Source organism: Notolepis coatsorum (genome assembly GCF_963971535.1).
Source record: "Notolepis coatsorum genome assembly, chromosome: 12".
NCBI classification, from domain to species: Eukaryota; Metazoa; Chordata; class Actinopteri; order Aulopiformes; family Paralepididae; genus Notolepis; species Notolepis coatsorum.
Genome location: NC_140176.1, coordinates 28,687,699 through 28,708,104, shown reverse-complemented (window position 1 = coordinate 28,708,104; position 20,406 = coordinate 28,687,699). Strand labels below are relative to the sequence as shown.

The 20,406-nt window shown below is 43.6% G+C and overlaps 2 protein-coding genes across 2 annotated transcripts in view; both read left to right on the top strand.

Moving 5' to 3' along the window:
• Positions 1-9,044, top strand: part of dnmbp (dynamin binding protein) — a 163,650-nt gene extending 154,606 nt beyond the window's left edge. Inside the window, 3 exon segments of the mRNA XM_084326445.1 lie at positions 882-1,080; positions 3,913-4,607; positions 7,282-9,044. Of these exon segments, the coding sequence (XP_084182571.1) occupies positions 882-1,080; positions 3,913-4,607; positions 7,282-7,467 (1,080 nt within the window). The 3' untranslated portion in view covers positions 7,468-9,044.
• The window catches only part of LOC311237813 (hyaluronan-binding protein 2-like), a gene marked incomplete at both ends in the record, with an annotated part of 32,766 nt that continues 20,665 nt past the window's right edge, over positions 8,306-20,406 (top strand). The window contains 4 exons of the mRNA XM_084325790.1: positions 8,306-8,351; positions 16,851-16,958; positions 19,448-19,558; positions 19,976-20,092. Coding sequence (XP_084181916.1) covers positions 8,306-8,351; positions 16,851-16,958; positions 19,448-19,558; positions 19,976-20,092 — 382 coding nt within the window. The remainder of the gene's footprint in view (positions 8,352-16,850; positions 16,959-19,447; positions 19,559-19,975; positions 20,093-20,406) is intronic.

The following is a 20,406-nucleotide window of genomic DNA, read 5'->3' as shown; positions in this document are numbered from 1 at the left end:
TAGAGATATGGTGAGCAGCTCTGGTGTTATAGAGATATGGTGAGCAGCTCTGGTGTTATAGAGATATGGTGAGCAGCTCTGGTGTTATAGAGATATGGTGAGCAGCTCTGGTGTTATAGAGATATGGTGAGCAGCTCTGGTGTTATAGAGATATGGTGAGCAGCTCTGGTGTTATAGAGATATGGTGAGCAGCTCTGTTGTTATAGAGATATGGTGAGCAGCTCTGGTGTTATAGAGATATGGTGAGCAGCTCTGGTGTTATAGAGATATGGTGAGCAGCTCTGGTGTTATAGAGATATGGTGAGCAGCTCTGGTGTTATAGAGATATGGTGAGCAGCTCTGGTGTTATAGAGATATGGTGTGCAGCTCTGGTGTTATAGAGATATGGTGAGCAGCTCTGCTGTTATAGAGATATGGTGAGCAGCTCTGGTGTTATAGAGATATGGTGAGCATAATATTATAATAATATATATATATGTAATATATAGATAAGATATGCCTTTATTGAAATGTGGGCATCATAGCAGCATGAGGGGGAGGGGAAGTACAGTTATGGGCAGGGTAATAGTAGAAGACATGAATATAGGCAATACAATTTGATCTGACTATCAAAATAGAGACAAATAAACTGTGTAAACAATATAATTAAATCTGAATATACAAATATGAGAAAAATAAATGGTGTAAACAGGTGCAGATGAGGGTCTGTATTATATTGTGTTACAATAAATGTAAATAAAAAAAAATCAATATTTGTCTATACAGTATATTGGAATCTACACAGATTCCCACAACTCCACACCCTCTAATGAGCACCGTAACTAAGCTAGATATGAGTGTTTTGTCTCGTCTTATTTCATCTCTCTCTCTCTCTCTCTCAGCTCAACAGCATTCTGCAGACAGATGAGCAGCGTGCGGGGCTGCTAGCGCGCTACGGACCAGAGAAGCTCTTCCAGGCGGAGAGGAACTTCAACGCAGCGCAGGACCTGGACGTGTCGGTGCTGGAGGGTGACATCGTGGGGGTCATCAAGCAGCAGGACCCCATGGGAAGCCACAACCGCTGGCTCATAGACAACGGAGGTACTGGGCACTCGAAGAATAGAATAGAATAGAAGTTCTTTATTGATCAGCACCACAGATCGCTCACAATGAACATTCAGTTAGTCAAAAGTAAAAAAAAAAAAAAAAAATAAGAATAGGAATAAGAATTTAAAGGCGGATGATTGGCGCAGTGGCCAAGGCACTCGCCACTAACGCAGGAGACGCTGGGTTCGAGCCCAGCTCTCAGCGTTGCTACCGGCTGGCCGGTCGTTCATACTAACACAATTGGCAGTATTTGGGGGTGGGAAAGCCGGTATGTGGGGATTGGACGTTGTGGACAGCGACTCCTACAGGTTGGTTTGGTGACGCCGGTGCGGCGGAAGCAGGAAGTAGCGGGGGCAGCGTGAGCCTCCCACGCGTTACTCCTCGCCACTGAGAGTTCGAGCTGCTGCGGTGAAAAGATGCGACAGGCTGCCTCCTCGTGTACCGGAGGGGACACGTGATGCAAGGCTTCTGTCATCACTACAGCCAACCAGTGGGAGGCATGGTCTAGCAACGTTCAAGACAGGGGAGGGAAGAATTGGATAATACGACATTGGGATGGGAGAAAAATAGAAAATGGGGAGAAAAGGTGGATAAAAAAAAGGAATAAGAATAAAAATAAAAAAAATCAGTCAGAGATATACATTCTGAAATATACAGTCCGAAAATATACACTAATATACAGTCAAATGTAACATTTAAATGTAAATGTCCAGGAAGATATATAGGGATTTACAGTCTGATGCCTGTTGGTATGAAGGACATTCAGTGTTGCATCTTGGGAGTCTGAGCCTAACACTGAATGTACTTCTTCTATGTACAGTAAGACCCGGGGTAGACGTAGGAAGCCACAACCGCTGGCTCATAGACAACGGTGGTACTGGGCACTCGAAGACCCGGGTAGAGGTAGCGGCTTGTTGTGGAATCAGCAGTGAAAATAATTCAGTCTAATGTGTGTAATATTGCTGGTGGTGTACTGTAGACCCGTCCTTTGTGGGGCTTGTGTAAGAAGCAGAGGCCAAGGCTGTGAAGATCAATTCACTTTGTTTAGTGGATCATTTGCAGACAGGGGGTTACAGAGGTACAGAGGTTTGAACACTAGGTTGCGTTGTGTATGGTTTACAAACGCAAATCAGGAAGGATAGAGAGATGATCAGGTAGTGCGTGACTGGCCGCTCTCTGGTTTCTGGAGGTCTTTCAGGACTGGATGATGTGGTGCCAGGATCTGGTTTCTGGAGGTCTTTCAGGACTGAGGTGATGTGGTCCCAGGATCTGGTTTATGGAGGTATTTCAGGACTGGATGATGTGGTGCCAGGATCTGGTTTCTGGAGGTATTTTAGGACTGGATGATGTGGTGCCAGGATCTGGTTTATGGAGGTATTTCAGGACTGAGGTGATGTGGTGCCAGGATCTGGTTTCTGGAGGTCTTTTAGGACTGGATGATGTGGTGCCAGGATCTGGTTTATGGAGGTCTTTCAGGACTGAGGTGATGTGGTGCCAGGATCTGGTTTCTGGAGGTCTTTCAGGACTGAGGTGATGTGGTGCCAGGATCTGGTTTCTGGAGGTCTTTTAGGGCTGAGGTTATGTGGTGCCAGGATCTGGTTTCTGGAGGTCTTTCAGGACTGGATGATGTGGTGCCAGGATCTGGTTTATGGAGGTATTTTAGGGCTGAAGTGATGTGGTGCCAGGATCTGGTTTATGGAGGTATTTTAGGGCTGAAGTGATGTGGTGCCAGGATCTGGTTTCTGGAGGATCTATTCAGTCAAAGTCTAGTCATGGAAGTAGGTTGCTAATGTACATTGTTGTTTTAAGATAAGACATTCCTTTATTGATCTCCTTGGGGGAAATTTGGGGCATCATAGCAGCATGGGGGAGGGGGGAGGGGAGGTACAGGTATGGGCAGGGTAATAGTAGAAAGACATAAATGTAGGCAATAAAATGTGTCTGAATATGAAAATGCGAGGAAAAAATAAACAGTGTAAACTACCGGTATATAATTGCCTCTCAATATAATAATTTGAGAAAAATAAACATTGTAAACAAAGGTGCAGATGAGGGTCTGTGTGCCCTATCGGTTATATTATTAATATGTTACAATAAATATAGACAATACAGAATTAGAATCTGAATGTACTGTATACTATGAGTAAAAGTAAGCAGTATACACAAGGTGCAGTATACTTTCTTTTGCACACATATGGAAAAATGTACATTAAATATGAAATTAATTAGTGAAGGCAGAGAGAATCTGTAGTGCAGCATTAAATCCAGAAGAGTTTGTAAAGGTATGATAGTACACTTTAGTCAAGAACTTTGGTAAACTTGAAATATACAATACAGTATTACAAACAGAATGTTTCAGATTCAGATGTTAGACTAGAAGGTCTCTTACAGAGAGGTGCAGAAGGTTTCCGCATACCTCTACAGACAAATGTAATAATTAGAATTTTAGGCCTTAAAAAGGTCTTAAATATAACTTTGTCTTGAAATGTGTCAGATAAAGAAGTTACTTCTCTACATCTTGTTTATCTTGCAATGTAAGCAGTATGGTAACAGCCTATCAGTTCCCCGCAAACAATTCATATTGTTTGGACCCCAGGTAGAGTAGTCTCACTTTGGTGTAGACTAATGGGGATCCACAATAAAGCAATATGGAATGACTTCTTTCATAGTCATTTTCCTTCATAGGTTTTTGCCAGTATGGCCATGAAATGGGTATTAAATTCTATTCAAAGTGGATAAAAAGGTCTTAAATGTAAACTTGTTAAAACCTGCAGGAACCCTGGGCTGCAGTGATTTGATTAGTTTCTCTTTCCCGCTCTTTTTCAGTCACCAAGGGTTTCGTGTACAGCTCCTTCCTCAAACCCTATAACCCGCGCAGGAGCCAATCGGATGTCTCCATCGAGAGCCAGTCGTCCAATGAGTCTGGCTACGGCGGCTCCTCGCCCGTCTTCTCTCGGCAGAACAGCAACAGCACTCTCACCTTCAACCAGGAGACGGCGACGGTCAGCTTCTCCGCCGGTCCGCCCCCGAGTCACTCTTCTCCGCACCCCTCGCTGGACTCCTCCTCCTCCCACAGGAGCTACCGCAGAGACGCGCCGTCGCCCAACCGCAACCCGGTGAACTCCTCGCCCAGGAATCCCTCCAATCACCGTGAATTCTCGGACCACGCGTACCGGAGTAATTCCTCCAATCCCAGAGACGCCGACCCGTCATACCGGCATCCGGGCGACCGCAGGGACTCGTACGACTCCAACCAGACGAACCCGGCCGGCCACAGGGAGGTGTCTGACGCCTCGGAGACGGACTCCTGCTCTTCTCGCAGGAACAGTGGTTCACAGAGGTGCGGCCCTGCGGACCCGGCTTCCGGCTCGTATCAGCGTCGGAACGGCGACTGCAGCGGGCAGAGGAAGTCTCCTTACTCCAGAGACGACGACATTGAACCAGAACCGGAACCTGAACCGGAACCTGAACCTGAACCGGAACCTGAACCGGAACCTGAATCCGAGTTGGACGGTCATCAGGTGAGATTTATTTGACTGCTATGATGTATTCGGTGTTTCTTAAAAGAACATGACAACATTATGGGAATCACGGTCTTATCCAGAGTCAAGCAAGAAGATAGCCCCTTTCATGACTGTGATGCACGCCAACAAGGTTTGGCCGAGTGAATCCACAGTCCCTTGCTCCTCAATAGGAAACCAATGAATGAATGAAAACTTTATTTAACAGATTGCAGAATGGGTACAATACAGTACGGCTCAATACATACAATTGTTAAAGGGATGCAGACCTGAGAAAGACGTTTGTCTTGTTTTCATCAGGGTCCCCCATTTTCAATTCATATAGACATTTATGACATACACAACATACATGACATTTATGGCATAGGGACATATAGGTATTTAGTACTGATAAATTTGTGACATAAGCGGTATTCAAATATACAGTACTGTTACCCCTAGATCCTGACAGAGTATATACATATGATGGGGAGGGGACTGTACATTAGGAGGGGGTGGGTGGGTGGGAGGGAAATATACATACGGCGGGGAGGGAATATATACATGCGGTGGGGAGGAGACTGTCTATTAGGAGGTGGTGGGGGTTTTGGGCATTTACGGTGGCCAGTTTCGAATTGCAGCCTCCCGTAGGTGCTCTTTAAGAGCGGTTTTGAATGTGGTTCTTCAACCTAGATTTACCATGAAGAACTGGTCCTACCCGAACCGTTCGTTATACAAAATTTCAAAGGTACTCACAGTTGCACGAGGGTCTTGGACAGAGAAACGTAATGGTTTGAAAGCTTGGCGTTGCTAATAAACATTTTAAATAATTTTTATAAACTGGTCAACACTGCTCAAAGCAGGGGGGGCAGGTGGCGCACGGAGATTACGTTCGTCACCAACACCGGGAGACACTAGGATTCGCCTGTTCGAATCCAGCTCCCGGCGTTGCTATCAGCTTGGCTGGCCTCTCACTGATACAATTGGCTGTATCAGGGGGTGGGAAAGCTGAAGGGTGGGTCCTGGGCGTTGTGGACAGCGACCCCTACAGTTCGGTCGGGGCGCCTGCTCAGCGAGGGTTGGAACTGAGGAGAGATAGTGTGGCCTCCCACACGCTACACTCTCCCCGGTGAGAACCTGCGCGGCCAGGTTGGCCTGCCCCAGGCTGCACATGCGTCGGAGGAAAGCATGTGACAGTCTCCGGTCTCCCGGACCAACAGTAGGGGAAAGTACGCAACAACCAGGAAGGGTGGGATGGGAGAAAAATCGGGAAAAAGGAGGGGAAGAAAGATTAAAAAAAAAAGAAAAGAAAAAAACACTGCTCAAAGCGGCTCTAGCTGCCTTATGCGCCTGCACTGTGATCACAGCGCATGCGCATCAGGCACCCAATGCCGGAAATAAAGCTGTGTTGACCAGTGTTGACCAGTTTATAAAAATTATTTAAAATGTTTATTTGCAACGCCGAGCTTTCAAACCATTACGTTTCTCTGTCCAAGACCCTCTTGCAACTGTCTTGGACCCGTTCATCCTCTCCTCATCTGTCGGTCATGTCTGACCATGAAAAAAGCGATAAACGCTAAAAACATTATCTGGCCATCCTCCTCAGTAAATAGTAAATACTATCAAACTTTCCGCACACACACACACACACACAGAAAGGGAGAATGGCTTACATGAACTATCCAGTTATTATCAACTTATATCAACTATCCAGTTAGTTTTTATAGTGTAAGTTTGGCTACTTGAAGAGAGAGAGAGAGCGAGAGAGAGAGAGACTGAGACTTGTTACGCGCGACACTAGTCAGTCTCAGAGCTGTCTCGGAATGGATTTGGTAGCTTTTTTTCTGCGTCTCCGTAGACCGTGCCGTACCACCGTTTTAAAGTCTTAGTGAAGATTGATTTATATGAAAACCGTTTTATGTATAATTTAGCTAGCTCGCCAACGTTACTGTGATTAAAGAAAACTTTAATAAAAAAAAATAGATATCTTTGATCTCAAGTGACTACCTGGTAAAATAAAGGTAAAAGAAAAAAAAAGAAAAAAAGGATACCAGTTTCCTCTCTGTGCGTTCAGTAGAAAGCTATGCTGCTGCGAGCTAGCCTAGCTTAGCACAAATTAATGGAAACGGATAAGGACCTCCTGGAGCTAGGCTAGTGATCTGTATCTGCTTCCATTCATTTGTGCTAAGCTAGGCTAGTGGTCTGTATCTGCTTCCATTCATTTTTGCTAAGCTAGGCTAGTGGTCTGTATCTGCTTCCATTCATTTGTGCTAAGCTAGGCTAGTGGTCTGTATGAAATAATAATAAAAAATAAATAAAAAAAATCTAACCCTAACTAACCTTACTGTCATGCACAATGTCCTAATAAACTAACCTACACTGTTGCACTCAACACTTTGATGAACATTGTTACTCAGCTGATAGAGTTGTGCCCTTCCTGATGACTTGTCGTACAGAACTTGTAAGTCGCTTTGGATAAAAGCGTCAGCTAAATGACTAAATGTAAATGTATCTGCTTCCATTCATTTGTGCTAAGCTAGGCTAGTGGTCTGTATCTGCTTCCATTCATTTGTGCTAAGCTAGGCTACCCCAAAAAACTACCCAGTGCAGCTTCAGTTGCTTAAGATGAAAATAAATAAAAAACTGCTGCCAACTAAATAAGTAAGAATGTCTTATTTTTTCTGTTTGTTTCCAGATATACTACGCTCTCTACGCCTTCAGCGCCCGCTGCCCCAATGAGCTGAGCATCTCAGCCAACGAGCGTGTCCGCATCCTGGAGTTCCAGGACATGAACGGCAACACGGAGTGGTGGTTGGGGGAGGCCGGGGGGAGGCGGGGCTACGTACCTTCCAACTACATCCGGAAGTCAGAGTACACCTGAGGAACACTGTCCTTAGGGGTGTCGGTGGTGGTGGGGGGGGACCCCTCGGGTCAACGGCCTTCCCTCTCCTTTTGAGAGGACTGACGACCAGAACAGACCGGTGCTCCCAGACTACAGACGACCTACAGACCGAACACGCCACGAGACACTAGTCCACTCCCGACGTAACGACCGACCGTCGGACAGAACAGATAAACAACATGAGCGAAGCTGGTGCCTTATCTTCATAGAGCTGTTGTCGTGGAGTTTGCTAGTGAGAAGAGCTTCCTCTTCCAGGGCGACGCCCTCCTGCTGATTGCTCTCAGCTGGTGTTTATATGCCTATATTTATACCGTAGACTTTTTTATGATTTCCTTTTCTTACTATATCCTCTGCTCCCTTGTTATGAAGTGACCCCCCCCCCCCCCCCATTCCAAGGAGACCCCTCCTTTTCATCTGGGGCTGGAGAGAGAGAGAGTGATTTGTATTAATAGCTCAATTATCTCAAAACGATAGCTCAATTTGATTCCAACTTAAAAAAAAAATTATAATAATCTGAATATACTCCCAGTGCAACAGTGATATTTTGGTGCATGTGGTTCACGGCACTAAAGACGAAGTCGAGATGCGTTTACAATGTGATGAAGAGTGCGACGCACTAGATTCTCCACTAGGGGGCGAGTTTGAAGTGTGGCCGTCGGAGGGGGGCTGTTGTTTGGTGTGGTAGACACGGACAACCTTTGACCCCGACCGGCTCAAGAGACATTCCCTGTGAGGACACGTTCTGAAGGGCAGATGGTTTGCGAGCACTCCCCCCCCCCCCCCCCCCCCCCCCCACGATGACGTAATCTGCCGGGTGATGAGTGCGTTTGGAACTCTTGAGACGAGCGAGAACCAGTCGGGACGTAGAGCCTTGTGAGCTTGCGGTGGGATCCGAAATCCGATTGGTCACTCCTTTGCCCCCTGGACATTTTACAGTTCATTCTACTATATCATGCTGTACATTGACAATGTATTGCTGCACTCCAGTGTCGAGTTGATCACTGTTTTTCATTTGAATAATAAAAAATTAATTTGGCTCGGCTGAAAGATGAATCCGTGTATCGAAGGTGTTTTCATTTTGTGATATGGAATAATTTGTGCCTTCTGCACGGGTGAGGGGTGCAATTCAGTATAATATATATATATATATAATATTGCAATACTTTTACCTAATGATATCTTTGATGCCAAGCATCAGTGTTTTTATTTCCATTTTAACTATCATAATCTTTCAAATAAAGAAAAAACATGGTTTCTTAAGTTAAAAAGCTGCTTGGAATTCTGTCTGAATTTTCTGTAGTTATCAAATGAGGACCTCGGATGAAGAATTATCAAACATCCGTTTTAGGTTTCAGAGGAACAATGTTTTCAAACTTTATTATCTAAAGATGATAAATTACAGTGTTGTGTTCACTCATAGTTAAAGACAGTAGAGGTTGAGTACTTTATTATCTAAAGATGGTAAGTTAGTGTTGTGTTCACTCATAGTTAAAGACAGTAGAGGTTGAGTACTTTATTATCTAAAGATGGTAAGTTAGTGTTGTGTTCACTCATAGTTAAAGACAGTAGAGGTTGAAAACTTTATTATCTAAAGATGGTTAGTGTTTTGTAGATGGTTGAGTAGTTTCTTTTGATACTGTATTATACAGTATCAAAAGAAACTACTGTATATCTGTATATCACATTCACACTCTAATTCATGACTTGATTTTGAAATGTTGTTGCCCAAAGGATTATTGTTTTAGCTTTTTTACAGTCAAATGAAAGACTTATTAAATTGAAATGTATCACAGAATAAAAAAATTTAAAAACCTTTCTTTGGTTTGCTCTGCATCCATGTCAAAGCTTGCGTTGCAAATATACCACATATTAACACATTAAGGACCAGCCACGAGTTTATACGGGTTTCGGTGCCATGCGTTGTGGACCAGAGGCACGTATATAGCCGTGGCAAGTTGTTATTGTTTTATTCCATATTAATAACCGGATCAAGATCCCCGATCGGCTCTGCAGATCTACCCTCCTCTGTGGAATCGGCAACATGCAATACCGGCCAGATCCTCTTAGGGGCGCCATCGCTCCACTGCAGTATCATTGTGGGCGAATGGAATTAATTCTTTACCTTCCAATGGAGGATCATATTACCCTGATCCGAAACGAACATCATGCACCGTGTATTACGTTTCGAATCGCAGATTTCACCATGGAATAAGAGGATTTATCATCAACCAATGGACATATCGATCTACCAGATGCCGACCGATAACGGGGAAATGCTGGTGGGTATCCCATGGGCACATGGTAAGACCTTTATCACCTAATTTACAGCCGGATCGGACCTTTCTGTGCAACGCAAGCAGTCTATCAGTGAATGTGACTAGTTACACGGACACTCTATTGGTAATCAATAATACTAATCGACGTCCCCTGCCGCCCCCCTTTCATCCATACATGCTTTGGGACAGCCTGGATCATATGCAGTTTGTGTTATTTCTTTAGCATATATAAAACGGAAATGCCGTTGAATATAACGTTAGTAGCCTTTAGCTCCATAACTAGCTTTCCAGAAAATAGATGAGACGAAATCTGCGATAAAGCTTATATTCACGGCGCTATAAAATGACAACCTACTGATGCATTTTTTTTCCTTTAAGCCATTTTGAAGGGACGGTTTATGCACTCAATTGACAATGAGAATGGACAGATAGCAACACTATAAAGTATAGATATAGCTGATACAAAACCCACATGTTTGTTTACATTCCCCGGTCCTCTAGCCACTAATTAGACTAAGCCCATCGGTCGTCAAAGTGTTAAGAACTCCTTCTTACTGTTGAGTCAGTTAGTAAACACACAGAGCGAAGGCTGCTGACCACAGCCAATATTAATCATTTTACACTGGACAACAACAAATAAAGGTCAAAGGCCGTGGGCCAACTCAAACGGTGAAACAAATCAATGCAGGTAGATAATGATTAACAGGTGGGTGGGCTGTTGAAAGGTCCTGTGTATCTGAAGTGGGTTATTTAGGAGAGCCGTCCGAAACCATATACTTCATATTTTCTCTCATGCTCCAGCGCTGGTCGGCTCTTCAAAAATGGCTGTCTTAGTGGTCGCCCTTACAGCCCTGTGTGTCATCACAGCGGTCGGACAGGACCTGTATGTAAGTACAGTATGCTGGTATCATAGCTGGGTTAACCTCTTAAGCCCGATCGGCCCGGTACGAGATTTATTTCACGTCATATATAGATCAATATACAGTCCGTATTAAGTAATGTTGAGTTTCTTTTTCAAATGTAGCCAAGAGTAAAGACCCTAACCCTATCAAAACAGCAGTTAAAGTGTATATTTTCAGCACTACGTTTGTTTATCAATGATTTTAACGTGTTGTTATTAGTGAAATATGAGCTTGTAAAAATCTCTGTGCATTGAACCGGAAAATAGACGATTTAGACGCAAGAAGAAGCACTGATTAAATCATTGTAGTCCTAAGAAAGAGGAGACCTACGTCAATGGATGTCTAAATTTCATAAAACTACACTACATAGCTCACACCAGCCACCGGCAACAGAAGTCTAAAAAATGATGGGCACGAAACCCAAACTGCATGGGATGCAGGCCAGGGGGGTGGAACCCTGGCTCAGATGGTCAACCAGTAACTTAGCAACCCATTTCTCAGCTATTTTGGATATAATGGCGAGGATACTGATTGGGCGGTAGTTGGGACAACTAAGTGCTTGAATGATAAATTGACCAAATGTGTGATAGGGGGGCGAACCAGGGAGCCTGTTATTTTTCTGCAGGGAGTCTTTGTTCTTTCCAGAAATGTGTGTCAAGGGGCGCCAGGGTGGCGCACCACGTACAGCGCTGCGGTGCAACGCGGCCGTCCTGTGTTCGGCGACCTTTGCCGAATGTCTACCCCCATCTATCTCCCATTCTTCCTCTCGCTCTCTCTCTCTACCGGACTGCCCGGTAGCAAAAACCAATACAAATGTACCAAAAACATAATAAAAAAAAAGAATAATAAACCAAAATGATGTCTTTTGCCTTGGAGCTTTTCATGCCCTGAATTAATTCAGCTACTTCCAGATCAGAGATTTCAATGATTTTAAACACAGGCTGTGTGTGATTAATAAGGCTGTCAATACAGACTGGAGGAGTCAAACTGGGAGTAAAAAAATATGCATTTAGGCTGGAGGGCAGTGTGGTGGGAATGGGATCCTTGACTAGTGTTTTGTGAATCATAAGTTCTAATTCATTGTTACTTTCTTTCTTTTGGCGGCCGTCTAGTTTATTTATGTTTTGCCAAATTAGTTTACCATTGCCTTGTGCATCTTCAATCATTTTAATAAATAAATTAGGTTTAGCCTTCCGCAGGGTCTGGGTTACTTTGTTTCTCATGAATATAAAAATCTTCTGTGTCGGTCTGTGGTTCGCGGGGATTCTGAACTGATCGTTTTAGCATATCTGGCTGTCATGATACTCCTGCATTCATCGCTAAGCCAGGGTATAGAGTGCTCTCTTGTTGCTCTTCAACGCCCTCTGCTGGTGAAAGCTGCAACAATTATCAATGTCCTCACATTCTAGGACCTTGGCCCAGTTCAACTGGTTTAGGGCAGTAACTAGGTTTTGTTTTTGGTTTTTAGTCACAAATTCATACACAGGTTTTGGGTTATCCTGTTTGGAGAAGGAGGTAGAGAAACGTAATTTGGTGAGTTTTCTTGAGAAAAATAGCATTGTGGTCTGACAGGCCTGTCAGAAGATTATATGTCTTTGTTATTCTTTCAGGTTATGTTATCACCTTATTTGGAATTCCCACAACATAAGATAAAAAGATACAAAGATAAAAGCACACAATAAAAACATATACAATATGTCACATAAAAAAATGCAGGTCTCTCAAACTGTTTAAAAACCAAAAGCCAAAGCAAATAAATGAGTATTGAGGTGTGATTTAAACACCTGCAGGGTTGGGGCCTGCCTAACATGCCGTGGCAGCTCATTACAGAGCTTTGGGGCTGCCACTGCAAAAGCACGGTCCCCCCTAAGCTTCAGCCTGGACTTTGGAACAGCCAGGAGGAGCTGATCAGAGGACCTGAGGGACCTTGGAGGACCATAAGGTTCCAGCAGGTCCGAGAGGTAGCCCGGTGCCAAGCCGTTCAAACATTTAAAAGCAAACAGTAAAACCTTCAAATCAATCCTAAAACGCACAGGAAGCTAGTGAAGGGCAGCCAGTACAGGGGAAATGTGCTCTTGCTTACGTGTTCCAGTTAGCAGACGAGCAGCGGCGTTCTGGACTAACTGCAAGCGAGAGAGGGAGGCCTGACTGACGCCAACATATAAGGCATTGCAATAGTCAAGGCAAGAGGTCATAAAAGCAAGGATAACAGTTTCAAAAACACTACGGGATTGATCTGTTTGTCCAATTTAAGGTCACAATCAATCTTCACCCCTAGATTGGTGACAGTTGGCATCACAAAAAGTCCAAGGGGGCCCAACTCACCAGGAGGACTCATCAGGGTTGAGGCAAAGCACTAAATGAAAATGTCTAGGGCCTCGATCATAAACTCTTTCAGAGGTTGAGTGAGATTTAACCATGCTCCTAAATCATTAATTAACCAAGAACATAAAACACACTTAGATTTATATATTTATTTTACTATAAGTTGTATTAGTAATAAATGTTCTGTACTTCTAAAATAATAATGTGACATTTGCTGCTGTTTTAGGCGGCAGAAGAAGACTACTCTGATGGTAAGAAGCACTTCTCACTGTTGGATTTCCTGCTGTCTGTTGTTAATTTTTACTTTAATTTGTATTGGATTTTGTTTGAAACAAAAAACAATAAAATTAAATCAATCACAATTAACAAAAAAGATAGACTAAACAGCCATGGTTACATCTGACCTATGTATAAATATATACATGTAAATGAATTGTCCATTGTCCAAGAAGGGCACATACAAGCCCATTATCTTGATGAATCAATTAGTCCATAATCACTTCCCACTGTATCGTAAGTCATCCATTACTTCCATTTACAAACACAAAGCTGGTAAGTCATTTGTTCCACAGTGTAGATCTACCCGATCATTTCTAACCATTGTTCAGTAGTATCTGTGTGAGTATTGGCTGCAATTGGCAGACTATTTCAGTCAGAATTCTCCTCCCCTTCCTCTATCTTTAGACACTATTTTGTAAGAACACCGTCGCTGTATCCTGGGCTTAGCGCCGCCCAGGATGATTGTGATTGGTTTAAAGAAATACAAACAAGCCAGAGCGTTTTTCCCCCCTATAGCAGAATGATAATAGGTTTAGCCAGAACTCTCTCCAATGCTGGTTACTGCTAACATAGTGTGGAGAGAGGTCTGGCTACATGCGTCTAACATAGTGTGTGGAGAGAGGTCTGGCTACGTGAGACTAACATAGTGTGGAGAGAGGTCTGGCTACGTGAGACTAACATAGTGTGGAGAGAGGTCTGGCTACGTGAGACTAACATAGTGTGGAGAGAGGTCTGGCTACATGCGTCTAACATAGTGTGTGGAGAGAGGTCTGGCTACGTGAGACTAACATAGTGTGGAGAGAGGTCTGGCTACGTGAGACTAACATAGTGTGTGGAGAGAGGTCTGGCTACGTGAGACTAACATAGTGTGGAGAGAGGTCTGGCTACGTGAGACTAACATAGTGTGGAGAGAGGTCTGGCTACGTGAGACTAACATAGTGTGGAGAGAGGTCTGGCTACATGCGTCTAACATAGTGTGTGGAGAGAGGTCTGGCTACGTGAGTCTAACATAGTGTGAAGAGAGAGGTCTGGCTACATGAGACTAACATAGTGTGGAGAGAGAGGTCTGACTACGTGAGTCTAACATAGTGTGGAGACAGGTCTGGCTACGTGAGTCTAACATAGTGTGGAGACAGGTCTGGCTACGTGAGACTAACATAGTGTGGAGAGAGGTCTGGCTAGGGAAGACTAAACATTAGGGGTGTAAAGGTACACGTATCCGTACCGAACCGTTTCAGTGTGGACCGTACCGTACAAGTCGATTATTCATTTCAATATAGAATATTCGTTGACAGCCCTACAAGTACAATTAGTTACTGCACACTACATCAGCCCTGAGCCAAACTTTCCCCCACTGTACCGAAAACCCGTACTGAACCTTGAGTTCAAAATGAAGGTACCCCTACTAAACATGGATTAGATGGTGTTTGTTCTTAACCTACAACTTTAGGACAAAACACAGATATAAATTAAGCTGAAGACCATCGTTGCCGTTGTTAACAAAGCATACATTCCTTTGGTGAAACGCAATTTTCCCATTAACCTCACATGCAGCATCAAGGACAACATTAACCCCACATGCAGCATCAAGGACAACATTAACCCCACATGCAGCATCAAGGACAACATTAACCCCACATGTAGCATCAAGGACAACATTAACCCCACATGTAGCATCAAGGACAACATTAACCCCACATGTAGCATCAAGGACAACATTAGCCCCACATGTAGCATCAAGGACAACATTAACCCCACATGTAGCATCAAGGACAACATTAACCCCACATGTAGCATCAAGGACAACATTAGCCCCACATGTAGCATCAAGGACAACATTAACCCCACATGCAGCATCAAGGACAACATTAACCCCACATGCAGCATCAAGGACAACATTAGCCCCACATGCAGCATCAAGGACAACATTAGCCCCACATGCAGCATCAAGGACAACATTAGCCCCACATGCAGCATCAAGGACAACATTAACCTCACATGCAGCATCAGGGACAACATTAGCCCCACATGCAGCATCAAGGACAACATTAGCCCCACATGCAGCATCAAGGACAACATTAACCCCACATGCAGCATCAAGGACAACATTAGCCCCACATGCAGCATCAAGGACAACATTAACCCCACATGCAGCATCAAGGACCACATTAACCCCACATGTAGCATCAAGGACAACATTATCCCCACATGCAGCATCAAGGACAACATTAACCACACATGCAGCATCAAGGACAACATTAACCCCACATGCAGCATCAAGGACAACATTAGCCCCACATGCAGCATCAAGGACAACATTAACCCCACATGCAGCATCAAGGACCACATTAACCCCACATGCAGCATCAAGGACAACATTAACCCCACATGCAGCATCAAGGACCACATTAGCCCCACATGTAGCATCAAGGACAACATTAACCCCACATGCAGCATCAAGGACAACATTAGCCCCACATGCAGCATCAAGGACAACATTAGCCCCACATGCAGCATCAAGGACAACATTAGCCCCACATGCAGCATCAAGGACAACATTAGCCCCACATGCAGCATCAAGGACAACATTAACCCCACATGCAGCATCAAGGACAACATTAGCCCCACATGCAGCATCAAGGACAACATTAGCCCCACATGCAGCATCAAGGACAACATTAACCCCACATGCAGCATCAAGGACAACATTAGCCCCACATGCAGCATCAAGGACAACATTAACCCCACATGCAGCATCAAGGACAACATTAACCCCACATGCAGCATCAAGGACCACATTAACCCCACATGCAGCATCAAGGACAACATTAGCCCCACATGCAGCATCAAGGACAACATTAACCCCACATGCAGCATCAAGGACAACATTAACCCCACATGCAGCATCAAGGATAACATTAACCCCACATGCAGCATCAAGGACAACATTAGCCCCACATGCAGCATCAAGGACAACATTAACCCCACATGCAGCATCAAGGACAACATTAACCCCACATGCAGCATCAAGGACAACATTAACCCCACATGCAGCATCAAGGACAACATTAGCCCCACATGCAGCATCAAGGACAACATTAGCCCCACATGCAGCATCAAGGACAACATTAGCCCCACATGCAGCATCAAGGACCACATTAACCCCACATGCAGCATCAAGGACAACATTAACCCCACATGTAGCATCAAGGACAACATTAGCCTCACATGCAGCATCAGGGACCACGCATCAGGGACCACATTAACCCCACATGCAGCATCAAGGACCACATTAACCCCACATGCAGCATCAAGGACCACATTACTGGTAAACAGGAACACACCACAGACACCGTGTCATAGTGACGTGGACGTGTGAGAGGTCTGCACACCAAGGCAAGGTTTCACATGTGGATCAATCTTGTCGACACAAATGTCATAAAGAAACAAATTGAAAACAAATAACTTTCCTGTGAAATTCATGTTGCTTTTCTGTAAGGCTGGTGAAATGTAACATGTGTACTAACAACATATTGTCACTGCAACTCGCTGGACACTAACTAACGATCTCTCCCCTCAGGTCACGAATACCAGTACGAGTACGATTATGTGACTGAATTACCTGAAGCAACTGAAGACACTACCGACTATCTAGATGACTGGCTGTATGAACTCATAGACCTCCCAGGTAACTCATAGACCTCCCAGGTAACTCATAGACCACACAGGTAACTCATATACCTGACAGGTAACTCATATACCTCCCAGGTAACTCATAGACCACACAGGTAACTCATAGACCACACAGGTAACTCATAGACCACACAGATAACTCATAGACCTGACAGGTAACTCATAGACCAGACAGGTAACTCATAAACCACACAGATAACTCATAGACCAGACAGGTAACTCATAAACCACACAGATAACTCATAGACCACCCAGGTAACTCATAAACCACACAGATAACTCATAGACCACACAGGTAACTCATAAACCACACAGATAACTCATAGACCACACAGGTAACTCATAGACCTCCCAGGTAACTCATAGACTGTGTTAATGTTGCCTAATTAATGGTTATTAATAGAACACCTGTGTTAATGTTGCCAAATTAATGGTTATTAATAGAACACCTGTGTTAATGAAGCCTAATTAACTGTTATCAATCAAAACACCTGTGTGGTGGAGTGATACATATAGTTAAAAGTCCCAGTGCTGTTATACTGAATATCAGCACTCGTGGAATGACTCTTGTCCAATCAGATGACTTGGTTGGAACTAACTGTTGTATAATACACAGTATTACACTATTACACACTATTACCCTATTACACACTTACTGTAAAAGCATGCAAACGGTTCATGATATATGAAAGGGGCAGGGCTTATTTCCATGGACAATGATGGATATTATTCATAAATGTTTTTAATGCATAGGTACAGTATATCAACAACAATAGGTTCACTATAGCATTTCCATTTTGTAAACTGAGGCTCTGAGCAGCAAACCTGTGTCAAATTTGCTGACGACACAGTGGTGGTGGGCCTGATCTCTGCCAACGACGAGAGGGCCTACCTGGAAGAGGTCAAGGTCCTGGCGGGATGGTGCCAGGAAAACAGCCTCTCCCTGAACGTCAGCAAAACAAAGGAGATGATTGTGGACTTCAGGAGGTCGGGGGTCAAGGACTACAGCCCCCTCAGCATCGACGGGGCACCGGTTGAGAGAGTCAACAGCTTCAAGTACCTCGGAGCCCACATATCCGAGGACTTGACATGGACCATACACATTAACAGTGTGGTGAAGAAGGCACGACAACGCCTCTACTTCCTCAGGCGCCTAAGGAAGTTCCAAGTCAGCCAGAAGATCCTTAAGAACTTCTACTCATGTACAATAGAGAGCATCTTGACCGGCAACATCACCTCCTGGTTTGGGAATAGCACTGCAAAAGACCAAAGCAGACTACAAAGAGTGACACGTTCAGCCGAACGCACAATTGGAGGGGGGCTCCCCACCCTCCAGAACATTTACTACAAGCGTTGCAAGGGGAAGGCTAAGAGAATTATTAAGGACTCGAGCCACCCGAACAACTGCCTCTTTGAACTGCTGCCGTCAGGCAAGCGATACAGGAGTCTCAAGGCGAGCACAGAAAGACTCAGAAGTAGCTTCTATCCCCAGGCCATCAGGCTGCTAAACGAACAATGAATGAACACTACACAACAACAACCACCAAACACACATAGCACACACATCCACACGCACACACTCACTTTAAACAAACACACTGTAGCACCCACTACACACACTTTATAGCACACACCCACTTTAAACAAACACACTGTAGCACCCACTCCCCACACTTTATATTTATGGATGAAGGATTGCACTACAACTCGTACACCTTACTGTAAATTGTACCTAAAATTGTACCTCATCCCATTTCTGCTTTGCACTAGATAGTACTGTACATTAGTACACTGCATAGTATTGTGTATTGTATATTATATGGTAACTCAGAACATTGTACATATGTCTATACCGAACAACTGTGACCTCATTTTCTTCTTCTAAATTCATGCTATATTATGTTATTATGTTATTGATACTATCTTGTCTAGCACAGTCTCTGGAGCGTAACAGTAAGAAGCATTTTGTATGAAAGTATTCTGTACTTCTGTATGACAACTATTAAAGAACTTGAACTTGAACTAGTGTCGCCCTCTTGTGTTCAAAATGTAGAACTTTGGCCTGCTGTCAGCCTATGTGCAACGTTTCATCTAAATCCACACTGTAGTTTGAGAGATGAGCTGCGGATAGACACACACACACACACACACACACACACACACACACACACACACACACACACACACACACACACACACACACACACACACACACACACACACACACACACACACACACACACACACACACACACACACACACACACACACACACACACACACACACACACACACACACACACACACACACACACACACACACACACACACACACACACACACATTCAGATGAGTGTGATCTTATATGTTCATTCAGATGAGTGTGATCTTATGTTCATTCAGATGAGTGTGATCTTATATGTTCATTCAGAAGAGTGTGAGCTTATATGTTCAGAAGTGTGATCGTATATTATGTTCATTCAGATGAGTGTGATCCAAACCCGTGTCTCAACGGAGGCCTTTGTGACAACACTGCTGATGGAGGCTTTGTATGCACCTGTCCTGAGCCGTATGCAGGCAAGAAGTGTCAGAAAGGTAAGGCTATGTGTCATCATTACCGTGGGTCAAGGTGCCGGTGTGAATTTAGACACTTAAAGGACCAGACCAGTCTTTTTGACAGATAGTATCTACAGATATGTAAAAAGGATTTAACAAATTAAATTGAAATGTCAAACTCAATGTGAAATAGGATGTTAAATTGGTTATTCATAATGATGATGATAATAATAATAATAATAATAATAATAATAATAATAATAATAATAATAATAATAATAATAATAATAATAATAATAATAATAATAATGATGATGATGATGATGATGATGATGATGATGATGATGATGATGATGATGATGATGATGATAATAATATAATAATAATCCAGTTCTCATCTGGATGAAGTGGATTCTAACCCACTAGACCTTCTCACCAGCTGCATGTCTTCCTCAGTGAAACACTTTTGTAAGAACGTCAAGTGTGGACGCGGGGACTGTGTGGTCACCTCCAGCCCTCCCTTCTACCAGTGCAAGTGTCAGGTTCCATACAGACCTCCAGACTGCAAGAAAGGTCAGTTGTTGTCCAACAGGCACTGTTCACATGCAAATGACTTGCAGAGTTTGTTCTAAAGATCCATTCCAGATGTATTTTAAACCCTTACATTTAAAAAAGAAATGTGAATAACAATTTGTATAAATGTGTTTTATAAATGTGTTTTTTCCACCAAATTGTTCAATAAACTACAGAAGATGTCTCAGCAGCATATCTACCTTTACCCTCAGTGAGATACAAGGATCTATCAATATGACAATTGGCAACAAGCAGCCATTGATATTTACCAGGAATTCCAAGTCAGCAGCTTATATTATTTCAAGACATGTCAA